The 19,532-nt window shown below is 40.9% G+C and overlaps 1 protein-coding gene, 1 long non-coding RNA gene and 1 pseudogene across 6 annotated transcripts in view; 1 reads left to right on the top strand and 2 right to left on the bottom strand.

The window, feature by feature from the left end:
• Positions 1 to 951: 951 nt before the first annotated feature.
• LOC118676661 lies at positions 952 to 1,959 on the bottom strand (annotated as a pseudogene).
• A 2,114-nt stretch (positions 1,960 to 4,073) lies between these two features.
• The window catches only part of LOC118676656 (guanylate-binding protein 5-like), a 53,054-nt gene continuing 37,595 nt past the window's right edge, over positions 4,074 to 19,532 (bottom strand). For 4 of the 5 annotated variants that reach the window (XM_036350902.1, XM_036350905.1, XM_036350904.1 and 1 more), the window contains 8 exons: positions 13,088 to 13,197; positions 12,627 to 12,823; positions 11,361 to 11,603; positions 9,569 to 9,849; positions 8,592 to 8,804; positions 7,738 to 7,840; positions 7,285 to 7,457; positions 4,074 to 4,856 (listed from right to left, as the gene is read on the bottom strand). In XM_036350902.1, the coding sequence (XP_036206795.1) occupies positions 7,291 to 7,457; positions 7,738 to 7,840; positions 8,592 to 8,804; positions 9,569 to 9,849; positions 11,361 to 11,603; positions 12,627 to 12,823; positions 13,088 to 13,197 (1,314 nt within the window). In that variant the 3' untranslated portion in view covers positions 4,074 to 4,856; positions 7,285 to 7,290. The other variant, XM_036350906.1, reaches the window with a different exon arrangement.
• On the top strand, positions 6,259 to 13,111 carry LOC118676668. Its single transcript, XR_004974180.1, has 4 exons — positions 6,259 to 6,326; positions 7,924 to 8,063; positions 12,609 to 12,779; positions 13,016 to 13,111. It is a non-coding gene; the product is annotated as an uncharacterized LOC118676668 (long non-coding RNA).

Raw genomic sequence — 19,532 nt, 5'->3', positions numbered from 1 at the left:
GTCTAAACCGGCAGTCAGACATCCCTCTCACAATCCGGGACTGCTGCCTCCCAACCACTTGCCTGTCAGCCAGCCTGATCAACACCTAACTGCTCCCCTGCCAGCCTGATTGCTCCAAACATTATTTTTGTTAATTTATGTCAGCTGGGTTTTGAGTCACATTTAGAAAGGGCCCCCAAATGAAAACATACATTTGGTTCCCTCAAATAAATTTTTATGGTTTTTATGTTTCAACATTTTCATCAAATTGGATGTCTTTTACTGTGTCCAGGTCTAACTTTATCTTTGTTCACATGACCATTCATTTGCCTGAACCTAGGAAAAAGTCCATCTTTAAATTATATAATTCTCATAACAGTCCATTTTTTGGACTTTCTGTTCTAGCAATGACCAGTTTATTCAAGAATCAATATCATGTTTTCTCCACTTCTTTTGGGAGATTTCTTTGTCTGCTTTTTGTGTAAATCCTTTAAGACTGTTTTGTAACTATGCTTTATATTTTCACTGCTTATAGCCTTAATTCCTAAATTTTGACATATTATTCAATATTTCTATGTTTTCCTAAGTACAACTAGAAAGAGTATCACAAGTTGATTATGAATGTGGATCTAGCTTCAAAATGTCATCTGTGGCATTGCCCTTAGACAATTCATTTAATTCTAATGCTCTCATTTCCTCAACTTTATTTTTTTTTGATAGTTGATAAGATTTTTATTTATTTTAAATGGACATTAATATTCATATATATTTACATCTTAAAAATCCAACTAATTTAGTGAAAACAAGGCATAGAATGCACACTGGCAGCAAAAGGTGCTTATTAACTACCAGTCATTGTTATGAAGCCATATCTATATACAACACTAAAGAAAATAAATAGACTTAACTAAAGTTAATAAGAAGCAAGTATAATTATAAATAATACCAGATTTTCAACAGGTATCTGTAAAGGTTTTACTACATAAGGATTTCACTCAAAGTAGACAAAATATATAGTAATCTCAAACTTTGAGGATACCAAATTAATTTCCTCTTAGTTGAGGCCTCTTCAACCTCAGTAACTTTTCGGAATGAAGCATAAAGTTATTGCTGTACATTTAAAAGGATTGGTCCAGTTGAGTTTTCTCTATTTTTAATTCCTCCTCTTCATTTACAGTATTGGCAGCAGCATCATTATGTAGATTATCTAGAATGTCTTCCTTAAGTTCATCTGACTTCTTGTTTTGATCCTCACCCATATTAACATCTTCAACTGTCTGTGCCCTGGATGTGTTCATTAACAAGTCATTTTCTAAGGATTGACTATTACTCAGTAGCTTTGCCTGTCTTCTTTCGAAGGCCAGCTGTTTATTTCTCTGAATTCTTTGTTGTTGCTCTTCAGTTAGGCTTCTACTTGACTCAGAAGCAAATGTCGCATTTTCAGATGAGTTTGTCAAAAATGGATCTAATTCAGTAGCAGTTACATCATGGTCATTATTTTCCCCTATTTCATCATTATTGCTAATAAAATCTTCATGTAAAATAGGGAGATCAAGTCGAATTTGTTTTAAACAGGTCTGAACTTCCTTTTTATTTCCCAGGTATTCAACTCTGTCAATAAAATCCTCAAATTGCAGTCTAGGGAATAGCCTATGTGCCCAGTGCTCCATGTGTCTGATTAGTGTCTTCAAGTCTTCAGCCTCATGACCTTTACCTTTAAATTTTGTCTTATCAAACACATGTCTTAATGCTGGAAGCCCTCTCTTTGAAATCTATCTCTGAGCATCAAGCTTAGGGATGTTCCTTTTAACTGTTCTCCTTGGAGGTACAGGAACAGGTGCTCCTCTTCCTGACTGTCATCAGGTTCAGCTCCTTCATCATCTCTGGAGAAGCTGGAGGAGGGAAAGGAGGAAACGTTTCATCTTCTACATGCTCATAATCTGGTAGGTCAATCAAGCCATTCTCCTGTGGTTCCAGCATCTTTTCTTCTGACTTTTCTCCCTTTCTGGACACTCCTCCTGGATCTTCTTTGAAGATGCATCTTCATAACCTCACGCGGACTCAGCTCCCAGCGTGGCATGGCTCGCAAACCGCGCTTCTCGCGAGACTCTCCATTTCCTCAACTTTAAAGACAATAACCATAACCTTAATAACAAATAATGGTAATACATTATACTAATAATATTGTTAATTATAATTCATGGAGTTCTTATGAACAGCAAATACATTATTAAAACCCATAACTGGCACACAATAAATTCTGAATCAATGTTAGCTAGTATCAGTAACTACTGAAAATGTTAATTAGTAGTTATATTTGTTTCTGATTGCTGCTGTAACAAAGTACTACACATAGCTTAAAACAACATAAAGTTAATTATCTTGCAACTAGTGGCCTGGTGCATGAAATTCGTGTGTGGGCGGGGGGAGGGAGAAGTTTCCCTCAGCCCAGCCTGCACTCTCTCCAATCGGGGACCCCTTGGGGCATGTCTGACTGTCAGGTTAGACATGCCCCTGTGGGATCGGGCCTAAACCAGCAGTGGGACATTCCTCTCGAAATCTGGGGCCGCTGGCTCCTAACTACTCACCTTTCTGCCTGCCTGATTGCCCCTAACTGCCTTTGCCTGATTGCCCCTAACTCCTCTGACTGCCTGCCTGATCACCCCTAATTGCCTCTGCCTGCTGGCCTGATTGCCCCTAAATGCCTCTGCCTCGGCCCCGCCACCATGGCTTTATCCAGAAGGACTTCCAGAAGGTCTCCAGAAGGTCTCCTGGTCTAATTAGCATATTACTCTTTTATTAGTATAGATTCTGGAAGTCAGAAGTCTCATGGGGCTAAAATCAAGGTGTTAGCAGGACTTCCATCCTTATAGAGGCTGTAGGGAAGAATCTGTTTCCATGCCTTTGCATTCAAAACTTTATCAGTTGACCTCACAGAAGCAGCACTGTAAACGTCAGAAAATGTAGTCTAGCTCTTGGTAGCTTCAAGCAACTGTCTTATGTTCATCTTTTCTGGTCATTTTGTACCTGATGACCATCTCATAAGAGAGTCATATGAGATCAAAATATTTGGGGATGAGTGGGAGCCAGAAATGGTGGCAGGAAAGAATGTGATGTAAACCACTGGTGAAAGCAACATGCACCTCTGTAGGGTCTAATGGAAGGAGAAAAACTTTATTTTTTCCCTGAAGATAAAATGGAATTATTGAGCTGGAAATCAGATGATATGTAATATGGTCTAAGTTAATAGTACCAAGCTTGGAACCTTAGATAACTGACGATTTTTCTTAGTCTCAAGTTGTGTGTGTGTGTGTGAGTGTGTGTGTGTGTGTTTTGAATTTCTATAACAGAGGTAGTAATAAATTTGGTATTTATTTTGAAGATAGTGTTGTTCTTTTCAACCAGGCATTTCCTTGGATATTAAGATGTACTTTATTGTATCTTTTATGAGTTATACAGCTCGCAAAGGCTATTATAGGGTACTGTTAAGCAAATGCTCAGGCGAGCATGCTGTGGCCTTTGGTACTTTCTGAAGTTCAGTTTAAATCTAGACATACAGTTGAGCACCACCAAGCCTATTGATATGGGAAGTCAGCATAATGAACATCTCTTAAGAACAGAAAAAAAGACAAAGATTAAAATTTATCATTTTCTTTTGTAAATAAGTAAATTATATTTTGAGCAACTAAAAAAGCTTAAGTTCCTATGATATAACTCAACTGGGAAATTCCTTATACAAATAAGTAAGCAATTTAAGGGGAATATAAATAGAGATTTATGGGGGGGGTGGTTAGAGAGCAACCAAAGGATTTGTATACGTGCATATTAGCATAATCAATGGACACAGACACTGGGGCAGTGGAGGCTTGCCCTGGGTGGGAATGGCTGGGAGGGGGGTAGGAGGTGGGGGGGTCAATTGGGGAAAAAGGAGACATATGTAAAACTTTAGACAATAAAAAAAATTTTTAAAAAAATAGAGAGATTTGTGTAATGATTCTATAACTTTTGAAGCCTATTTTACTGGAGATAAAACAAAGAAACAGAAAGCAAATAAAAATATGTAATAAAATGTGTTTTATTTTCACTCTTTAGAGTAATTCTTAATCTCCATAGAGCAATTCAGGAGGCCTCCCCATAGACTTTTCACAATTGGGGAAACAAAGTGGTAGAGTTATTTAAAACTTTTTATGGTTCTTTATGTTTAAAAATATGTACAAATATATATGTATACAAATTACAAATATTAAGAAAAATCAGTAGGTTTTCATATATGATTGCAAAAAAATTGAGATTGTTTAACGTTAACATTATAAGCAATCATAAAATAAAATGAGCCCCATCAGATATTTTGGCACATTATCTAGCATTCCTTAGACAATTTATTTATAGGCTCTAAAGGATTATAAAGACACAGCACACAATCATTTAATTCAGTATAAACTGCTTTTTGATATTGTTAGGTGGCTCAGAAGGCGGCGTAGGAAATAAAGAGAGCTGAGTCAATCAGAAAAAAAAGAAAAGGAAAGATTTTAATCGTTGTCCCTGGGTGACCCAGGAACCCCAAAGACAGGGCCAGTGGATTTGCACCAACAGGGAGTGAAGGGCTTCTTTTTTATACAGGTGTTTAATGAGGGGTGGGGGCATGAGCTGAGGAGGCTCCCGCCATGGGAGTCATCATGGTATTCAGCTGCTGAGGAAGTTCCCGCCGCAGGAGTCAGCAGGGTATTCAGGAAGGAGTCAGTATCTGTGTGGGGGTCATCGTGGATACCAGGGAGGAGCCGGTATCTGTGTCTGGCATGATGATCTGTTAGAAATTCCAGGAGGGTCCATTATCTCGTCACAAATCTGCATGTATCCGATCCTGGGCTCTCTCCGACCTAACAGATATAAAAAGCCCTGTTTAAATTATGCCCTTGATGAGGATAACATAAAGGAAAGGCTTCTTTAGCTCTTTGGCCTATGACACAATTTCCATACCCAAAGCTCTTTCTAACTTCTCTAGAGCAACTCTATTTCGTTATAGTGTTATTTGCTTACAGTTTAGACTCTCTCTAAGCAATCTCTACTGAGCATGACCAGTAGTCACATCACTTCCCATAGACTGACTTCCTCCACACAGTTGAGAGCCGAACATTGTCGCTGCTAAGAAGCTAGGTAAAGTGATGACTCCCTGCAATGGCATCCAGCACATGACCACTTGACAAGAGTGCTGCCCACCTTAGTGAGTTCAAGATGTTGATCAAGTCCCATTTGACTGAGCATATTGTGAATCACACACCCCCTAGGTCACTTTCAATCCCCCCTGAGAAAATTAGAGGGATGGCATTGAGGTAGAAGAGAAAATGATCAAATGTTCTTAGTTATACAATTCATAATCTTTTCAAGGAAGTAATCATCATTGAAACTATTGAAATGCACATTTTACCAATTATGGGCATCATAACTTTATAACAATACAAAAGTTTGATATAATTATTATAACATTTATTTAAATGGTAATTGTCCCATGTTTTATAGTGTCTTGTTTCTTTCTATCTTCAGTGAAAAGTGAACATGAAAAGAAGTTCAGATGTTTAGCTTTAGAGTAAGATACAATCATCATTTCGTGATTTTGCTTGCTGTAGTTGCTGAATCTCATTCTGAAGTCTTCTCATTTCAGACTGTTCTCTCTCCCTCTGCTTTACAGCCACTTCCCGAAGAGTGACAAATAAAACTAAAGAGCTTAACAAAAAGTAATGTCCACATCACTGGGAGTGCGGGGTGGGGAGGATAAGCCAAAATCATTGAGTATCCTCACTTATTTTTTTAAATATATTTTTTATTTATTTCAGAGAGGGCGGGAAAGGGAGAAAGAGACAGAAACATCAGTGATGAGAATGATTGATCAGCTGCCTCCTGCATGCCCCCTACTAGGAATCGAGCCCACAACCTGGCATGTGCCCTTGACCAGAATCGAACCTAGGACCCTTCAGTCTATAGGCCAATGCTCTATCCACTGAGCCAAACTGGCTAGGGCATAGCCTCACTTATTTTAAGCCATCGGTAACAAAGGCCAGTCCCTAAATTCTCCTTTTTATTCATGCCCAGTTTACCTCTCATGATTGGTTTCCTACCTGAATAATTCTCCCATATCTCTTTCTCTAGCTGCAGAGACATCACCATCTCTCAATTCCTGAAGGATTGGTGTTTCAAGAATTGCATCCTGAGGTCCCTTCTCCCTTCCTCCTTGGGCAATCTGAGTGACATCTTGACTTCAGTTTTCATTTCTACACAGAGGAATGTCAGATCTAATGCTTTGAGGAAAGGCTAATACAACAACTGGGTGTCTAAGTGACAACCACAATCAGGTGAGGCGTCTGAGCCTTAGACCAGGGAATTTGTTTCCAGTCTCCACAGTTATAGGGCAGGAGTGGATGAAAGACTGAGGAGAGCAAGAACCCCAGGTTGACCATCTGCTCTTTAGTGTAGATCTATATTCACGAAAATGTCTTGGAGCTTCTGGAAAACTAGGACCTACAGGTAGACTGGTCACCCTGGGGGAAGTGTTCACATAAGAATTCATACTAGGTTTGCAGAATAAAAACCACTGCAGTTCTCATTCTCTGGGAAAGCAGTTTGGATAACTTTCTAGGCTGTGTGATATGACATTTAGTTATCTCTTTGGAACCTAGTGTTTTTAAGGAGACATAATGGTTCTGCTTCACAATGAACAGATTAGATGAGAGAATGCGCATAAAGTACTTTGTACACTACTTGCTACGTAGGAACTACTGCTTATTGAGGGCTTGAATGAAACAAACCCTGCAAGTTAAAAGCCTCAGAACCAGTGACAATTGAGGCAGGGACATAGACACAGTAATATGAAATCAATTTAACAAAGTAATCTATGACCAAAGGAAAAGATTGTCTATAGCAATTAACCACTTAACAAAAAAAAAAATTAACTGCTGTGAGTTAGAAATATCCTTATTTAACGAAGTGAAGTGCTTATTCTGTGCTCAGCACTAATCTAAACACAAATATTTACTCACATAATTATTAAATTACCCTGTAAAAGAAGTGTTAATACTGTCTCCATTTTCCACAAGTGGAAACTAAGGCACAGAAGGGACATATAACTTGCCCAAACCATATATTTAGTAAGATGTGGAGCTAGGATTCTTACCAGGCTGTCTGACTCCAGAGTCCTTGCCCTGAGCCATAAAGTTATGCTGTCTCTCCCTCTTTGTTATAGTTTCGTGCTCTTATCAATACAAAGAGGGAGATGTGATTAAAATGGTGAGATGAAATAACGGGTAAGTATACCTGGAGCTAATGTTCCCAAGCCATCTGTTCTTGTGCCAGCTGTTGGGCTCTGTGTATCTCCATTTGTCTCAGTTGCTCCTGATGCTGTCTCTCCCTCTCCTCCATCATTTGCTGGTTCTGCCTTTGAATCTCCTCCAACCTTCGTGCTTCAGCCTCTGCTTTCAAATATGCTTCTAAGAAAGAAGAAAATGACAAACTCCTCTAGGATTAAAGTGTCCCTTCCTTCTGTCTCCTGTTCTTATTGCTTATTGCTTATTATTACTTCATAGAGAAAATTCTCTGGGGCCATTTTGCCTTTTCAGATGACAGTACACACCCACCCAGATAAAGCTTGACGAGCTAAAAGTCATCTTTGCCGTTCTTGCTCTAGTTTAAGATCCCAGGTAAGCCAGGCCAAATTAATTGAAAATGTACAGAAAGTTCTATCTTGCATTTCTTCCATTTTCTTCTCACCTTTCCTCTCCTTTTCCTTGGCGGTGAAAACCAGGTCTGTGTATAGAATGGCATCACTCACGGACTCCTTGGACTGCAAATAGTTCTGCAAAGCTTCTTCAGCCTAGGACCCCAAAGCCATGAAGTTAAAAGTAGGAAACGGTGATTGGGCATGTTGTAAACCTTTTTATTTATTTTTCTTCCCAGCATCTTTTCCTCCCCAGAACTGCTCAGCGTGCACTCCGTGGAACTGTCAATCAAGCCTCTTTTTCACAGGAGTGGGCACAAACTCTGGGCTGGCTCATCAGAGCACCCAAATTCACTGGGTACAAAAGAATTTGGTGCAGGTGAGAAAATGCTCAACATGGATGTTTTAGAGACAGATACGGGTGCTGGGGAAATGCTCTCTCTCCTCTGAGACTGAGGGCAAAAGATCTAGTTAAGCTTGGAGATGTTGGTGTCCTCTTTGCTGCCATGCCTGAGAATGAAGCCATTAGGAAAACAGAACAGAAAACTAAGTGGGAGTTGGAAAGAAAAAAAGGAAGGGGGAAATTGATGACATTGTTTAAATTCCTGAATGTAGCTGTAGTTGCAACTAAATTTAAATGTTTTATGTAAGCCAATGAATTACTTTTTTCCTGTTCGTTTCAATTACTGCAATTCTGTCCTATGTAGCCAAAAAAGTCCCTTTGTTGCAGTGAATGTTGATGGTTGCAGTAAAAGTCTGGTGATTATGGTCATAGTTCAGTTTAATCCTACAGCTATCATTAGAGTATAAATACTTTCTTCCTGTCTTCACTGGATTTTGAAAGAAGCCCTTCCCCACTCCAAACCCCGAACAATTTCCCACAATTAATGCTTGAAACAAGGAACACCTGTATTCCTTTCCTGGGCTCCTCATAGTACTTTGCCTTCAGCTCTTCTCTCTTCTGAATGAAGAGGCGGTGCCCTCCGGGCTTTGAGTAAACCCCCTGCTTCACATATTCCTCTAGAGGACCAAAGATATCTTGAAGTAAAGCTGAGCAACGATCTGATGATGCCTCCAAGTTCTGCTTACGAAAGTCATCTTGCTTTGCTTCCAGCAGGGTCTTCAAAGGGACAAAAGCCCATGGAAAAGATGTTAGCAATACTTCAGTATTTCTACAAGTGATTCTCAGAAAGAATCTCTATTGATTTTCTAGAAACTAGAGAACAACAGCAAGACTATATCCTCCCTACCAAGCCTAGGAAAGGTCCAAGGATGTTATGGTATAGAAAAATGACTTTAGTTTTGTGTTCCAAATCTCCTGAAACTCATTTCTCTTGATACGTCTGCTTTAGATGTGATCTTCAGACTACAGATATCTAACCTCAGACCCTAATTTTGTATACAACCTACTCATTTATGACCATTCCTTGTTTCTGTATTTTCCTGGGCCTTGGATTCCCAACAAGGAAGGGCAGTGGAATAATTAGCTAGAATGATATGAGTGGATACTATTAAACCTGGAGACATGATATTTTAGTAGAACCATTTGGCAATTCTGTGTACTAGATTAATATAAAAGAAAAGTTAATTAATACTTTATGAATGCAATTTTTAAAGAATAAGATTAATTTAAAAAATTAGTTCATGGGTGTAACATGGTGAGTTGTGTGTGTGTGAAAGTATTAAAATCCATACAACCCAGAGTAGTTACATGTTGCTTGTTTGTTTGTTGTCAGAATAAAAGTGATATCTTGTTCATATAAGTAAGATTCATTATTTTGCAGTCTAGTAAAAATTGCTTTTCTTAAGTCCCCATTTTGCATTTCATAGCAATACTTGTATTACATGTAAGCCCCAGGAGCCAGGGCAAAGCATATTAATTACCTCTAATTCCTTCTGGAAGTTTTGGTCCACATCCTTGAAGGAATTATTGATGAAGATTTCGATGGCTTCCTTCTCACAGGTCCTGTGCAGGTCCAGCAGCTCTTGGAGGTTTTCTGTGGGGAGCTGCACCTTCTGGGCCATCTGCTGGTCATAGTGGGCAATGGCCTTTTGTACTGCAGCTGAATTCTTGATTTGGGCCAAGGCCAAGACTGCATTCTCCATGCAGGGCAGGTTCCCACTGCTGATGGCATTGACATAGGTTAGCACCAGGCTTTCTAGACCTTCACAGGAGAAAGAGATGCTTGCATTATTTGCAGAAAAAGAGGGCATGCTCTAAAATTGGATAGTTCTGAGAATGTTAATTTGACAATGCATTGCCTGAGCTTTTTCAGTATTCTGCATAGTGTTCAAGTGGCTAAAATATGTTTTTTGTTTGTTTGCTTGTTTTGTTTTGTTTTTAGAAATTGTGTGACTAAGAAGCCAGATCTTTCTTTGGGAAAAGAAAGTATTCAAAGGAGAAACATCAAGCTGTATATAATAATCCTAATGCCATCCTTTTTCTATTGAGAAATGAGGAAATGGTTAAAGTTATGCCTATTCATTTTATTAGATTGCTATAGGCCTTTTTTGCCTCTTTATTCTTTCCTTTCTTTCCCTCTTCCTCAGGTTTCATTTTCCTTCAGAATTCCCTTTTCTCTTCCACTTCAGTATGTAAAGCTGGTATGAGTATTAGCTGAAAAAACACAAAGTGAGCAAATTAGACTGGCTCACCTTTTACTCTTTGTTAGAACTTTCCTATTTGTCTCCCTTATCCCTTGCATACTTTTGTTTGCATTCACCATCCTTCTAGAACAGTGATTTTCAACCTTTTTCATCTCATGGCACACATACACTATTACTAAAATTCTGCTGCACACCAAAATATGTTTGTTTTTCTATTGTCAATCTAACAAAAAAATAGGTATAATTTAGAATCATTCATAGTGGTTGGCTATTGTGTTGACTATTGCCATATTTTTATTTGACATTCTAAAGGAAATGAAGTCAGTGCCCCTGACTAAACAGTCAGGTATTACATGTTTTAAGAATTATTGAGGCACACTGGTTGAAAATCATTGCTCAAGAGTATAGCAATCATTCATAGAGTTCTGAGGCATGGTGTCTTTATAAAAAAAATCTGGTCCAAGATGTTTGCTTAGATTTCCTTTAAAGCTCTAGACAACCTGAGCCTCTGTTTAATTAATGTTTATATCAAGTACGTTCCATTTTTACAGAGAACCTATATGTTATCTTGTGCTTATCTAAGGCTGTGACACATAATAGATATCCACTATATTCATGGAACAAATGTTGCCAACTCATGTGGTTGGTCTAGTCCAGTGGTCAGCAAACTGTAACTTGCGAGCCACATGCGGCTCTTTGGCCCCTTGAGTGTGGCTCTTCCACAAAATACCACATGTAGGCGCGCACGTACAGTGCGACTGAAACTTCGTCGCCCATGCGCAGAAGTTGGTATTTTGGGTCTAGTCCAACAATGGACCACTTATGAATAGAACTCCTTAACTTGATCTTTTCTTCAGATGGTATTTCTATTTTATACTACATTAGAGGCATTACTAAAAAATCAGTAGGAATGTTTTGGGTACCCATTGGAACTTAATAATGTGATGTATATAATTTTCTTGGTTGTAACTAATGAAGGATTTTCAACATTGACAGTGAAAGGAGAAACTTTTAACAGTGCCCCATTCTTTATGTTGAGTTGAAGGAAAATCCTAAGGAAGGTACTCACGAGGTCCATTGACCTTGATGCCTCCTGAAAGAGTTTTTGCCTTGGAATGGTGAAAGATGTAGGAACAGAAATCTGCCACTTGTTGCACAAAGTCAGGATCCAGTTCATCATTATGCAGTGTCGGAAGATGGGCAAGCTTCTTCCAGTGAGTGGGAGAGTCAAAGACAAAGCATTTCTTTCTTGCAAAGAATGTCTGTATGCAATGACGGGGCAAATTGAAATTTTGATGATTTTCATCAGTGTCTGGGGAAGGAAAAATTGACTTTATTTAGTATAGAACTAGCATTCATTTTAGTGTATTTCCCATGAATAAATTTGCCTTTAATGTGATGTTATCTATTTCAACACATCTCCACAAACTCTAAGCAAAAAGTTAAAAGGTAACCCATCAGAGAAAGGAAGAAAGAAAGGTAATTTGCTCCAAGAACATTGAGTAATACAATCTCATATTGAATCTATTAGTTCACTTTAAATTAGTAGTGTTCATTATTTACTTGGCATTTTAACCAAGTGATTAAATATAGAAAACTATAAATGTAACCACTTACACACAGAGATCCTATAAAATAAAGAGGTAATATGCAAATTGACCATCATGCCCTTGCACAAGATGATCACCACCAGATGGCCGGCAGGGGAGGGCAGTTGTGGGCAATCAGGCCAGTAGAGGAGGGCAGTTAGGGGCGACCAGGCTAGCAGGGAAGGGCAGTTGGGGGAGATCGGGCCTGTAAGGGAGGGAGGGCAGTTGGAGGGACCAGGCCTGCAGGGGTAGGCAGTTAGGGGTGATCAGGCCAGCAGGGGAGGGCAGTTAGGGGCAACCAGGCCTGTAGAGGAGGGCAGTTGGGGGGGACCAGGCCTGTAGGGGAGGGCAGTTGTGGGTGATGAGGCCTGTAGGGGAGGGCAGTTAGGGGTGACTGGGCCAGCAGGGCAGGACAGTTGGGGGCAACCAGGCCTTCAGGAGAGGGCAGTTAGGGCAAACAGGCCTTCAGGGGAGGGCACCCTCTCACAATCTGGGACTGCTGGCTCTCAACCGCTTGCCTGCCTCCCCAGGCCTGCAGGGGAGGGCAGTTGGGGGCAGTTTAGGCCTGTGGGATTGGGCCCAAACTGGCAGTCAGACATCCCTCAAGGGGTCCCGAATTGGAGAGGGTGCAGACTAGGCTGAGGGACACCCCTGATCCCTACCTCAGTGCACGAATTTCATGTACTGGGCCTCTGGTATTCTTATATTACTTTTCTCTCTCTTTCCAGAACTGAAGTCCCTGTTACCTTCTTTCAGCTTCAATGAGTTCTCCAGGTAGTCATCTGCTGTGATGTGTCTCCCATCTGCTTCCAAGGAAAGGTAGAAATCTCTCAGAGTCCACACTAAGTCTGGACAGAAGCTCACAGCATCAGCTGCATCTTCAACTCCATCAAGATCAGGTGGAGAAACTGTCCTGAGCTGATTTGACAGTTCTATTACATAACTGAGATATAATTAAGGAAAACTGGTTGGAAATAGGACTGCATCTAAGCCCATATTGCATTCCTTACATTCTTATACCATTATGTTCTCTTTTGGTTGTAACCAATTCTTCATAACATCAGTAAGTATATGAGCTGTTTTTGTTGTACTTTTAATGTTTATCACGTTTTTATTTTTGTGTTTGATTCAAAAGGTTCATAAACACAGCTGATGGATAGAAGAATTTTCTCTGGCTTTGGTGCCATTCTGGATCATAAAAGGATACTGCAACAGATCAAGAGCCCTCTGGTCAATTTTGTTCATGGTGTTGTAAACAAAGGTACTACTCAATAGTATTGCCAGTGCAAAGATCTGAGTATCATTGTTCTGGTCACCCTAGAAATAAAAACAAATTTAAGTCATGTCTCATGGCATTCCCAGATGAGCAATTATTAAAAATAAGCCCCTGATCTACAAGGTTAAATGAACAAACAAAAATTATTGTGAAAAACATATCACTTTGAATAGAATAGTTCTGTCATTAACACTGATAATTTTTTATGCTATTATCACTATATTTTAATGTATACTGATACAAAAACATACATGGTAATGACTATTGAATGTCATTGGACATTTGGCATGTTTTTACAAATCTTCCCCTATCTCAACCATATCACCAATGACCAATGAGGGTCGCCCTTGCTGGCTGGTTCCAGGTGGAACATTGGGGTGTCATCAGTTCTATTGTGGCTAGAGGCTCCATGGTGACCCAGCTGTCCTGTATTGATGGTCTATGAAGGTGCTGTGGTCCTCTATAGAGCTGGGCTCAGGGCCCTTTCTTCGGAAGCTGGGTGAGGAGGCTATGGGGCTGCTGCCCAATGGCCAGAGTCCACGCCTCCCTGTCCACGTCCTCCAGTGGGAGATATTGGTGTGTCCATCTGTCAAAGGCTTCTTGGTGGGTCTCGTATTTATAATCAGATTTGTTCCATCTGTTCAGAGTCCACCTATGTAAGATGTGAAGTGCACCTGACAAAGGCACTGGCTGGACAGATGGAGGAGAAATGCCAACTCATTAAGTTGAGCGCGGCTAAAGAGAAGTGCAAGGGGATAGAGTCATCTTAGGCAATGCCAGGCATGAGAAAGCGTCATTAAATATGCCCTGGCTTGCCAACACTTGCAGAAAGGTGACCACGACCTACTGGGCGCTGAAGCAGGAAATTACATCCCTGGTTCACGAACTGAAGGGAGAGAGATCCAAACACTCCAGACAAGAGGAGGAGATGGTGGAGATGCTAAAGACCCTCAGGTACCTGGAATAGGCCTTGAAAATCTCCACTTCACAAGCTGCTGTTCCAAACCTGCCAGGATGCCAGGAGCCACACCCTGATGGTCCCCTCCTCAGGGGTGGAACTGGGTCCTAAAGCAGCGCTGTTCCCTCCTCTCCACATGGGCCTCTCAAGCTGCTAGCTGTGCTGCCTGCTTCCACCTCCACCTGACGATCCCTGAGACCCGGGGTGCATCCTTAGGCTGGACTCCTCCTCCTCCACATGCTGTACACAGGGGTCAGCTCCTGCTGGACGATTCCTCCACATGTAAAGAACACAAGACTTGCTGCACTCACCAAGAAATGTGGGCTTCTCTATAGTCACAGAATGTTCGATTCTCTCTTAGCAGCTGTGAAAGAAATGCTGTCCATAAGAGTTGTATCTTTGACTCAGATTGTTTTCATCAGCCTACATTTCTCAGACTTTGGTCATCATTATATATGGTAATCTAAGTCAACAGTAATATTTTATTATCTTCTTAAATGTTCTATTTTAATTTAAAAATATATGCAGCTTTGCAATAAAGGCACTTAATTGTAAAAAAAAAAAAAAAGTCACTGAAATTTGGAGCTTTATACAACATGTAGTATTATTCTATCATATTTACAAAATGGCAAATATAGTATAGGTTTTTCCAAATGAGTTATATAAGGACATTAATTTTTAAGGAAAAGACTACCTACCTAAAAATGAAAGTTTGTTTTGATTAAACTGGAGTTCATTTGTTTATAAATATTAATCAATTATATAACATGCATTAAACTCTATGTAAAATAAAATTTCAGTGTACATAAATTTTATGTACTGTATGGTATTTTCCTTAGATTTGGGATGACTTGTCTCTCTGGATCCCAGATCATTTGATGCTTTTTTTAAAGGTTTTTTTTTATTGTTGGTAATATCACATATGTCCCTTATTTTTACCCCACTTCCCCCCTCCACCCAAACCCCGCCCTACCTCCGGCCTTAACCACACTATTATCTGTGTCCTTAGACTATGCATATCCTATATAATAAAAGGGTAATATGCAAATTGACCCTAACAGCAGAACGACCAGTCGCTACAACATGCATTGACCACCAGGGGGCAGACACTCAATGCAGGAGCTGACCCCTAGTGGTCAGTGCACTCTGACGGGTAGCTCCACTCAGCCACAAGCCAGGCTGTCGGCTGCGAGTGCAGCAGTGGTGGTGGGAGCCTCTCCCCACTCCTCAGCAGTGCTAAGGATGTCTGACTGTGGACCTAAGCTGGCAGGTGGACATCCCATGAAGGCTTTTGGGCTGCCAGAGGGGTGTCTAACTGCCAGCTTAGGCCTAATCCCCAGGGAGCAGGTCTAAGCTGGCAGGTGGTCAATCCCCAAGGGGTCCCAGACAGTGAGAGGGCACAGGCCAGGCTGAGGCATGCACCCCCCCCCCCCCGGTGCACCAGGCCTCTAGTCTCTATATATAAAAAGCTAATATGCTAAGTGTCTGACTGTCCAACTGGTCTCTATGATGCACACTGACCCCCAGGGGGAAGACGCTCAATCCAGGAGCTGCCATGATGCACACTGGCCATTTACAGAGAAATGGCACCGCAGACCTGGTGCCCACAAAGCAACACTCAGCTTCCCCCAAGTGGGACACAGGCCCTGCCACCACCTTGGAGTAACAACCCACCGAATCACAGCCGACACAGACTCCATGGTGCAAAATGTGGCCCACAGCCCAGCCCATCCTGGAAACAGTCACTGTGGGCACCGGGTAATGACATCACGTAGCAATGCCCGGGTTCCTCTCCCTAGCAACTAGCCTCCTTGGAGTTTCTTCAGCCCAGGAATGCGACTTACTTTATAGCCAGGTGCAAACATTCTACACTTTAACCAAATGTCTGTGAAGCCTTTTTCCATGCCTCATCTAATTTGATCTTCACAGAAGTCCTGGAGTAGGTAGATAGGAGACTCAGTGGAATCCTATTTTCTTTTCATTAGCCAGAAAATGGAGATTTAGAAAGCTTAGAAACTTGGCCCAACTGAAAAGAAGTTAAGGAATAGTGGACCTTGAAAATGACTTCAGGTTTTCTCACTGCACAGAATATAGTCAAACACTGCTACAGTTAAATATTTCACACTTTGTTCTCCCTGTGTGATCTACAATAATAATCTGCTTCATGTTGATATTTACTGCTGTGTTGCTGACAGTTACCTGAAAGATAAGTTGGGGTACTTCACTGGTCTGGAGAAAGTTTAGCTACATCAGAAAGCAGGTCTAATTAAGCAAGTTTATTCTATATCTATAAAAGGCTAAATTGACTCGTGCATGCATGATACATATAAAGCTCTCGCTGACACCCACTGCATGTGTATGTTTCAATCTGTCATTGTCGATTGTGAATTTGGTTGTCACTTCTATTATGGAGAAAGGGTGACTAGTGATATTAAAATTTCTTTCAATGTTCATGACTCCATGCACCGGGCCACTAGTATGCATATAAGTTCTTTGGTTAATCTTTTTCCATCCTTCCCCCCACCCACTCCCCTCCTCTCTGAGATCTGTCAGTCTGTTCCATGCACCCATGCCTCTGGACCTATTTAGTTCATCAATTTATTTTGTTCTTTAGATTCCACATATAAGTGAGATCATGCTATGTTTTTCTTTCTCTGGCTGGCTTATTTCACTTAGCATAATGGTCTCTAGGTCCATTCATGCTCTTGCAAAGGGTAAGAGATCCTTTTTTACAGCTGCATAGTATTTCATTGTGTAAATATACAACAGGTTTTTTATCCACTAACCTACTGATGGGCACTTGGGCTGTTTCCAAATCTTAGCTATTGTAAAGAATGCTGCTTTGTAGATAAAGGTGCATATATTCTTTCTGATTGGTGTTTTTGGATTCTTAGAATATATTTACAGAAGTAGGATTGGTGGGTCAAACGGCAGTTCCATTTTTTACTTTTTGAGGAGACTCCATACTGTTTTCCATAGTGGCTGCACCAGTCTGCATTCCCACCAGCAGTGCACGAGTGTTCCCTTTTCTCTGCATCCTCGCCAGCAGTTGTTGTTTATTGATTTGTTGATGGTAGCCATTCTGGCCTGCGTGAGGTGGTTCCTCATTACAGTTTTAATTTGCATCTCTCTGATGATTATTGACATTGAGCATTTTTTCATATGTCTCTTGGCCATCTGTATGTCCTCTTTGGAGAAGTGTCTATTCAGATCCGTTGCCCATTTTTTAACTGGATTGTTTTCCTTTTGTTGAATTATATGAGTTCTTTTTATATTTTGGAAATTAAGCTCTTATCAGATGTATTATTGACTAATTTTTTCTTTGGTACCTTGGGTTCATTTAGGTGATGGCTTCTTTTTCTGTGCAAAAGCTTTATAGTTTGATGTCTCACTTGTTTTATTTTTTTTTTTTTTCTTTCTCTTGCCCTAGAAGATGTAAGAAAATTCTGCTACATGAGATGTCTGAGATTTTACTGCATATGGTATCTTCTTGGACTTTTATGGTTTCTTGAATTACATTTAAGTCTTTTACCCATTTTGAGTTTATTCTTGTATATTGTTTAAGTTGGTGGTCTAGATTAATATTTTTTTCATGTATCTGTTCAATTTTCCCAACACCATTTATTGAAAATACTGCCTTTACTCCATTGTATGTTCTTGCCTCCTTTCAAAAATTAATTCACCAGCCCTAGCTGGTGTGCTCAGTGGTTCAGCATTGGCCCCAGCACTGAAGGGTCTCGGGTTTGATTCCCTGTCAAGGGCATGTACCTTGTTTGTGGGTTTTCTCTCTACCCCTGGTCACGCTTGTGTGGTAGGCAACCAGTCTATGTGTCTCTTTCACATTGATGTTTCTATGTCTCTGTCTCTCTGTATCTCTGTCTCTCTCTGCCCCCCGCCCCTTTCCCTTCTACTCTCTCTGAAAAGCAAAGGAAAAAGATATCCTTAGGCAATGATTAAAAAAATTGACCATAATGGTACAGGTTGATTTCTGGGGTCTCTGTTCTGTTCTATTGGTCTATTTGTTCTTGTGTCAGTACCAGATTGTTTTGATTGCAGTGGCTTTGTAGTATAATTTGATATCCAGTATTGTGATCCCTCCAACTTTGCTATTCTTTCTCAAGATTGCTGTTTTAGGTAGGTATGCTATGACTCCCAGTCTTGGATGGTGGCCTTATGTAGTAGGTGTCCTGTGGGACCCAGTGGTGCAGTCTCCTTGATCTTCTGAGCTGGTGCTCTAGGAATGACTATGGTATGGGTTATGTGAGCTCTTCTGTTGAATTTGGGTCGTGACTGCTATTGTCCCATTTGTAGATAGGCTCAGCCCTCAGGCTTATTGACTGTGAGTCTCAACCCTGACAAAGCATGCCAACTGTTATAAAGGTGCTGACAGAACAAAACAAGGTAAAACAAGACCAAACCCAAAACAACACAAAAACAACATATTTTAAAAACAGTCACAATAATAAAAACAACCCTATCAAAACCACTTAAAAAAAAAACAACAAACAAACAAAAAACACCCCCTGCAAAAAGAATACTAGACGTTACAGACCAAAAGAACTAAATAAGAAAAAAGCGAATATGAAAGCAATGAAGGAAGAGACCAGAAATAGAATAACTATAAAAAATAAAAGATAAGGGGTTGAAAGGTGGTGACTGACAAGAAGGCAGGGAAGGAGAATATGTGAGAGAGTAAGGGAGCAATAGATGAGTGTGTGGATGTGTGTGGTGTATGTGTGTTTGTGTGAGCTAAGGACAGTTAGATCCTGCGGGTCTTCCGGGGGGCTGCCAGACTGGGCAGTCTTGGACTGCAAAACCCAGCTGCTACCGCAGACACTCCAGTGTGGCCAGCATGGGCACAGAGACCATGCCATCTTAAAGAACAGGACTGCTTGTGTCTAGGATCCTAGCCTCACCACTACCCAATCTGGTCTCAGACATAAGCCGGGACCCAACAACTCAGGACAAAGACCTTCGACCACAGCTGCAGACCCATGGACACCAAGACTCCAGACATCCTGGCCGCAGATTTCTGTGAGTCACAGAGCCCATCCCCGTCCCTGCCAGCCTGCTGCGACAGCATAGGACCTGCCAGACCCACTCCGCACAAGCTGTCACCTGCCAACTCAGGGCGGCTGTGCAACTTAACTTTGACTCTGGTAACATGCACATGGGATTCTGTTTCCCACAGCATAGGAATGGGCCTCCCGCTGACACAGGGCAGCTGTGCAACCCAGCCCCCAAAGCAGACCAGGGACCATGATTCTCCATGTGAGAGGCAGCACTGAGCACCTGTGACTTGACTCTCAGCGCATGTGCACCGGGACTCTGTTTCTCATGGTATGTGCACACGATTCCTGATTCTCAGTGGACGCACACTGAGAATCCAATTCTTGGTGACTCCAATTCTTGGCACAC

This window comes from Myotis myotis, unplaced genomic scaffold, assembly GCF_014108235.1.
Source record: "Myotis myotis isolate mMyoMyo1 unplaced genomic scaffold, mMyoMyo1.p scaffold_m19_p_2, whole genome shotgun sequence".
In the NCBI taxonomy this organism is placed as follows: Eukaryota; Metazoa; Chordata; class Mammalia; order Chiroptera; family Vespertilionidae; genus Myotis; species Myotis myotis.
The sequence above is the reverse complement of the archived record's forward strand: the minus strand, read 5'-3'. Positions and strand labels throughout refer to the sequence as shown.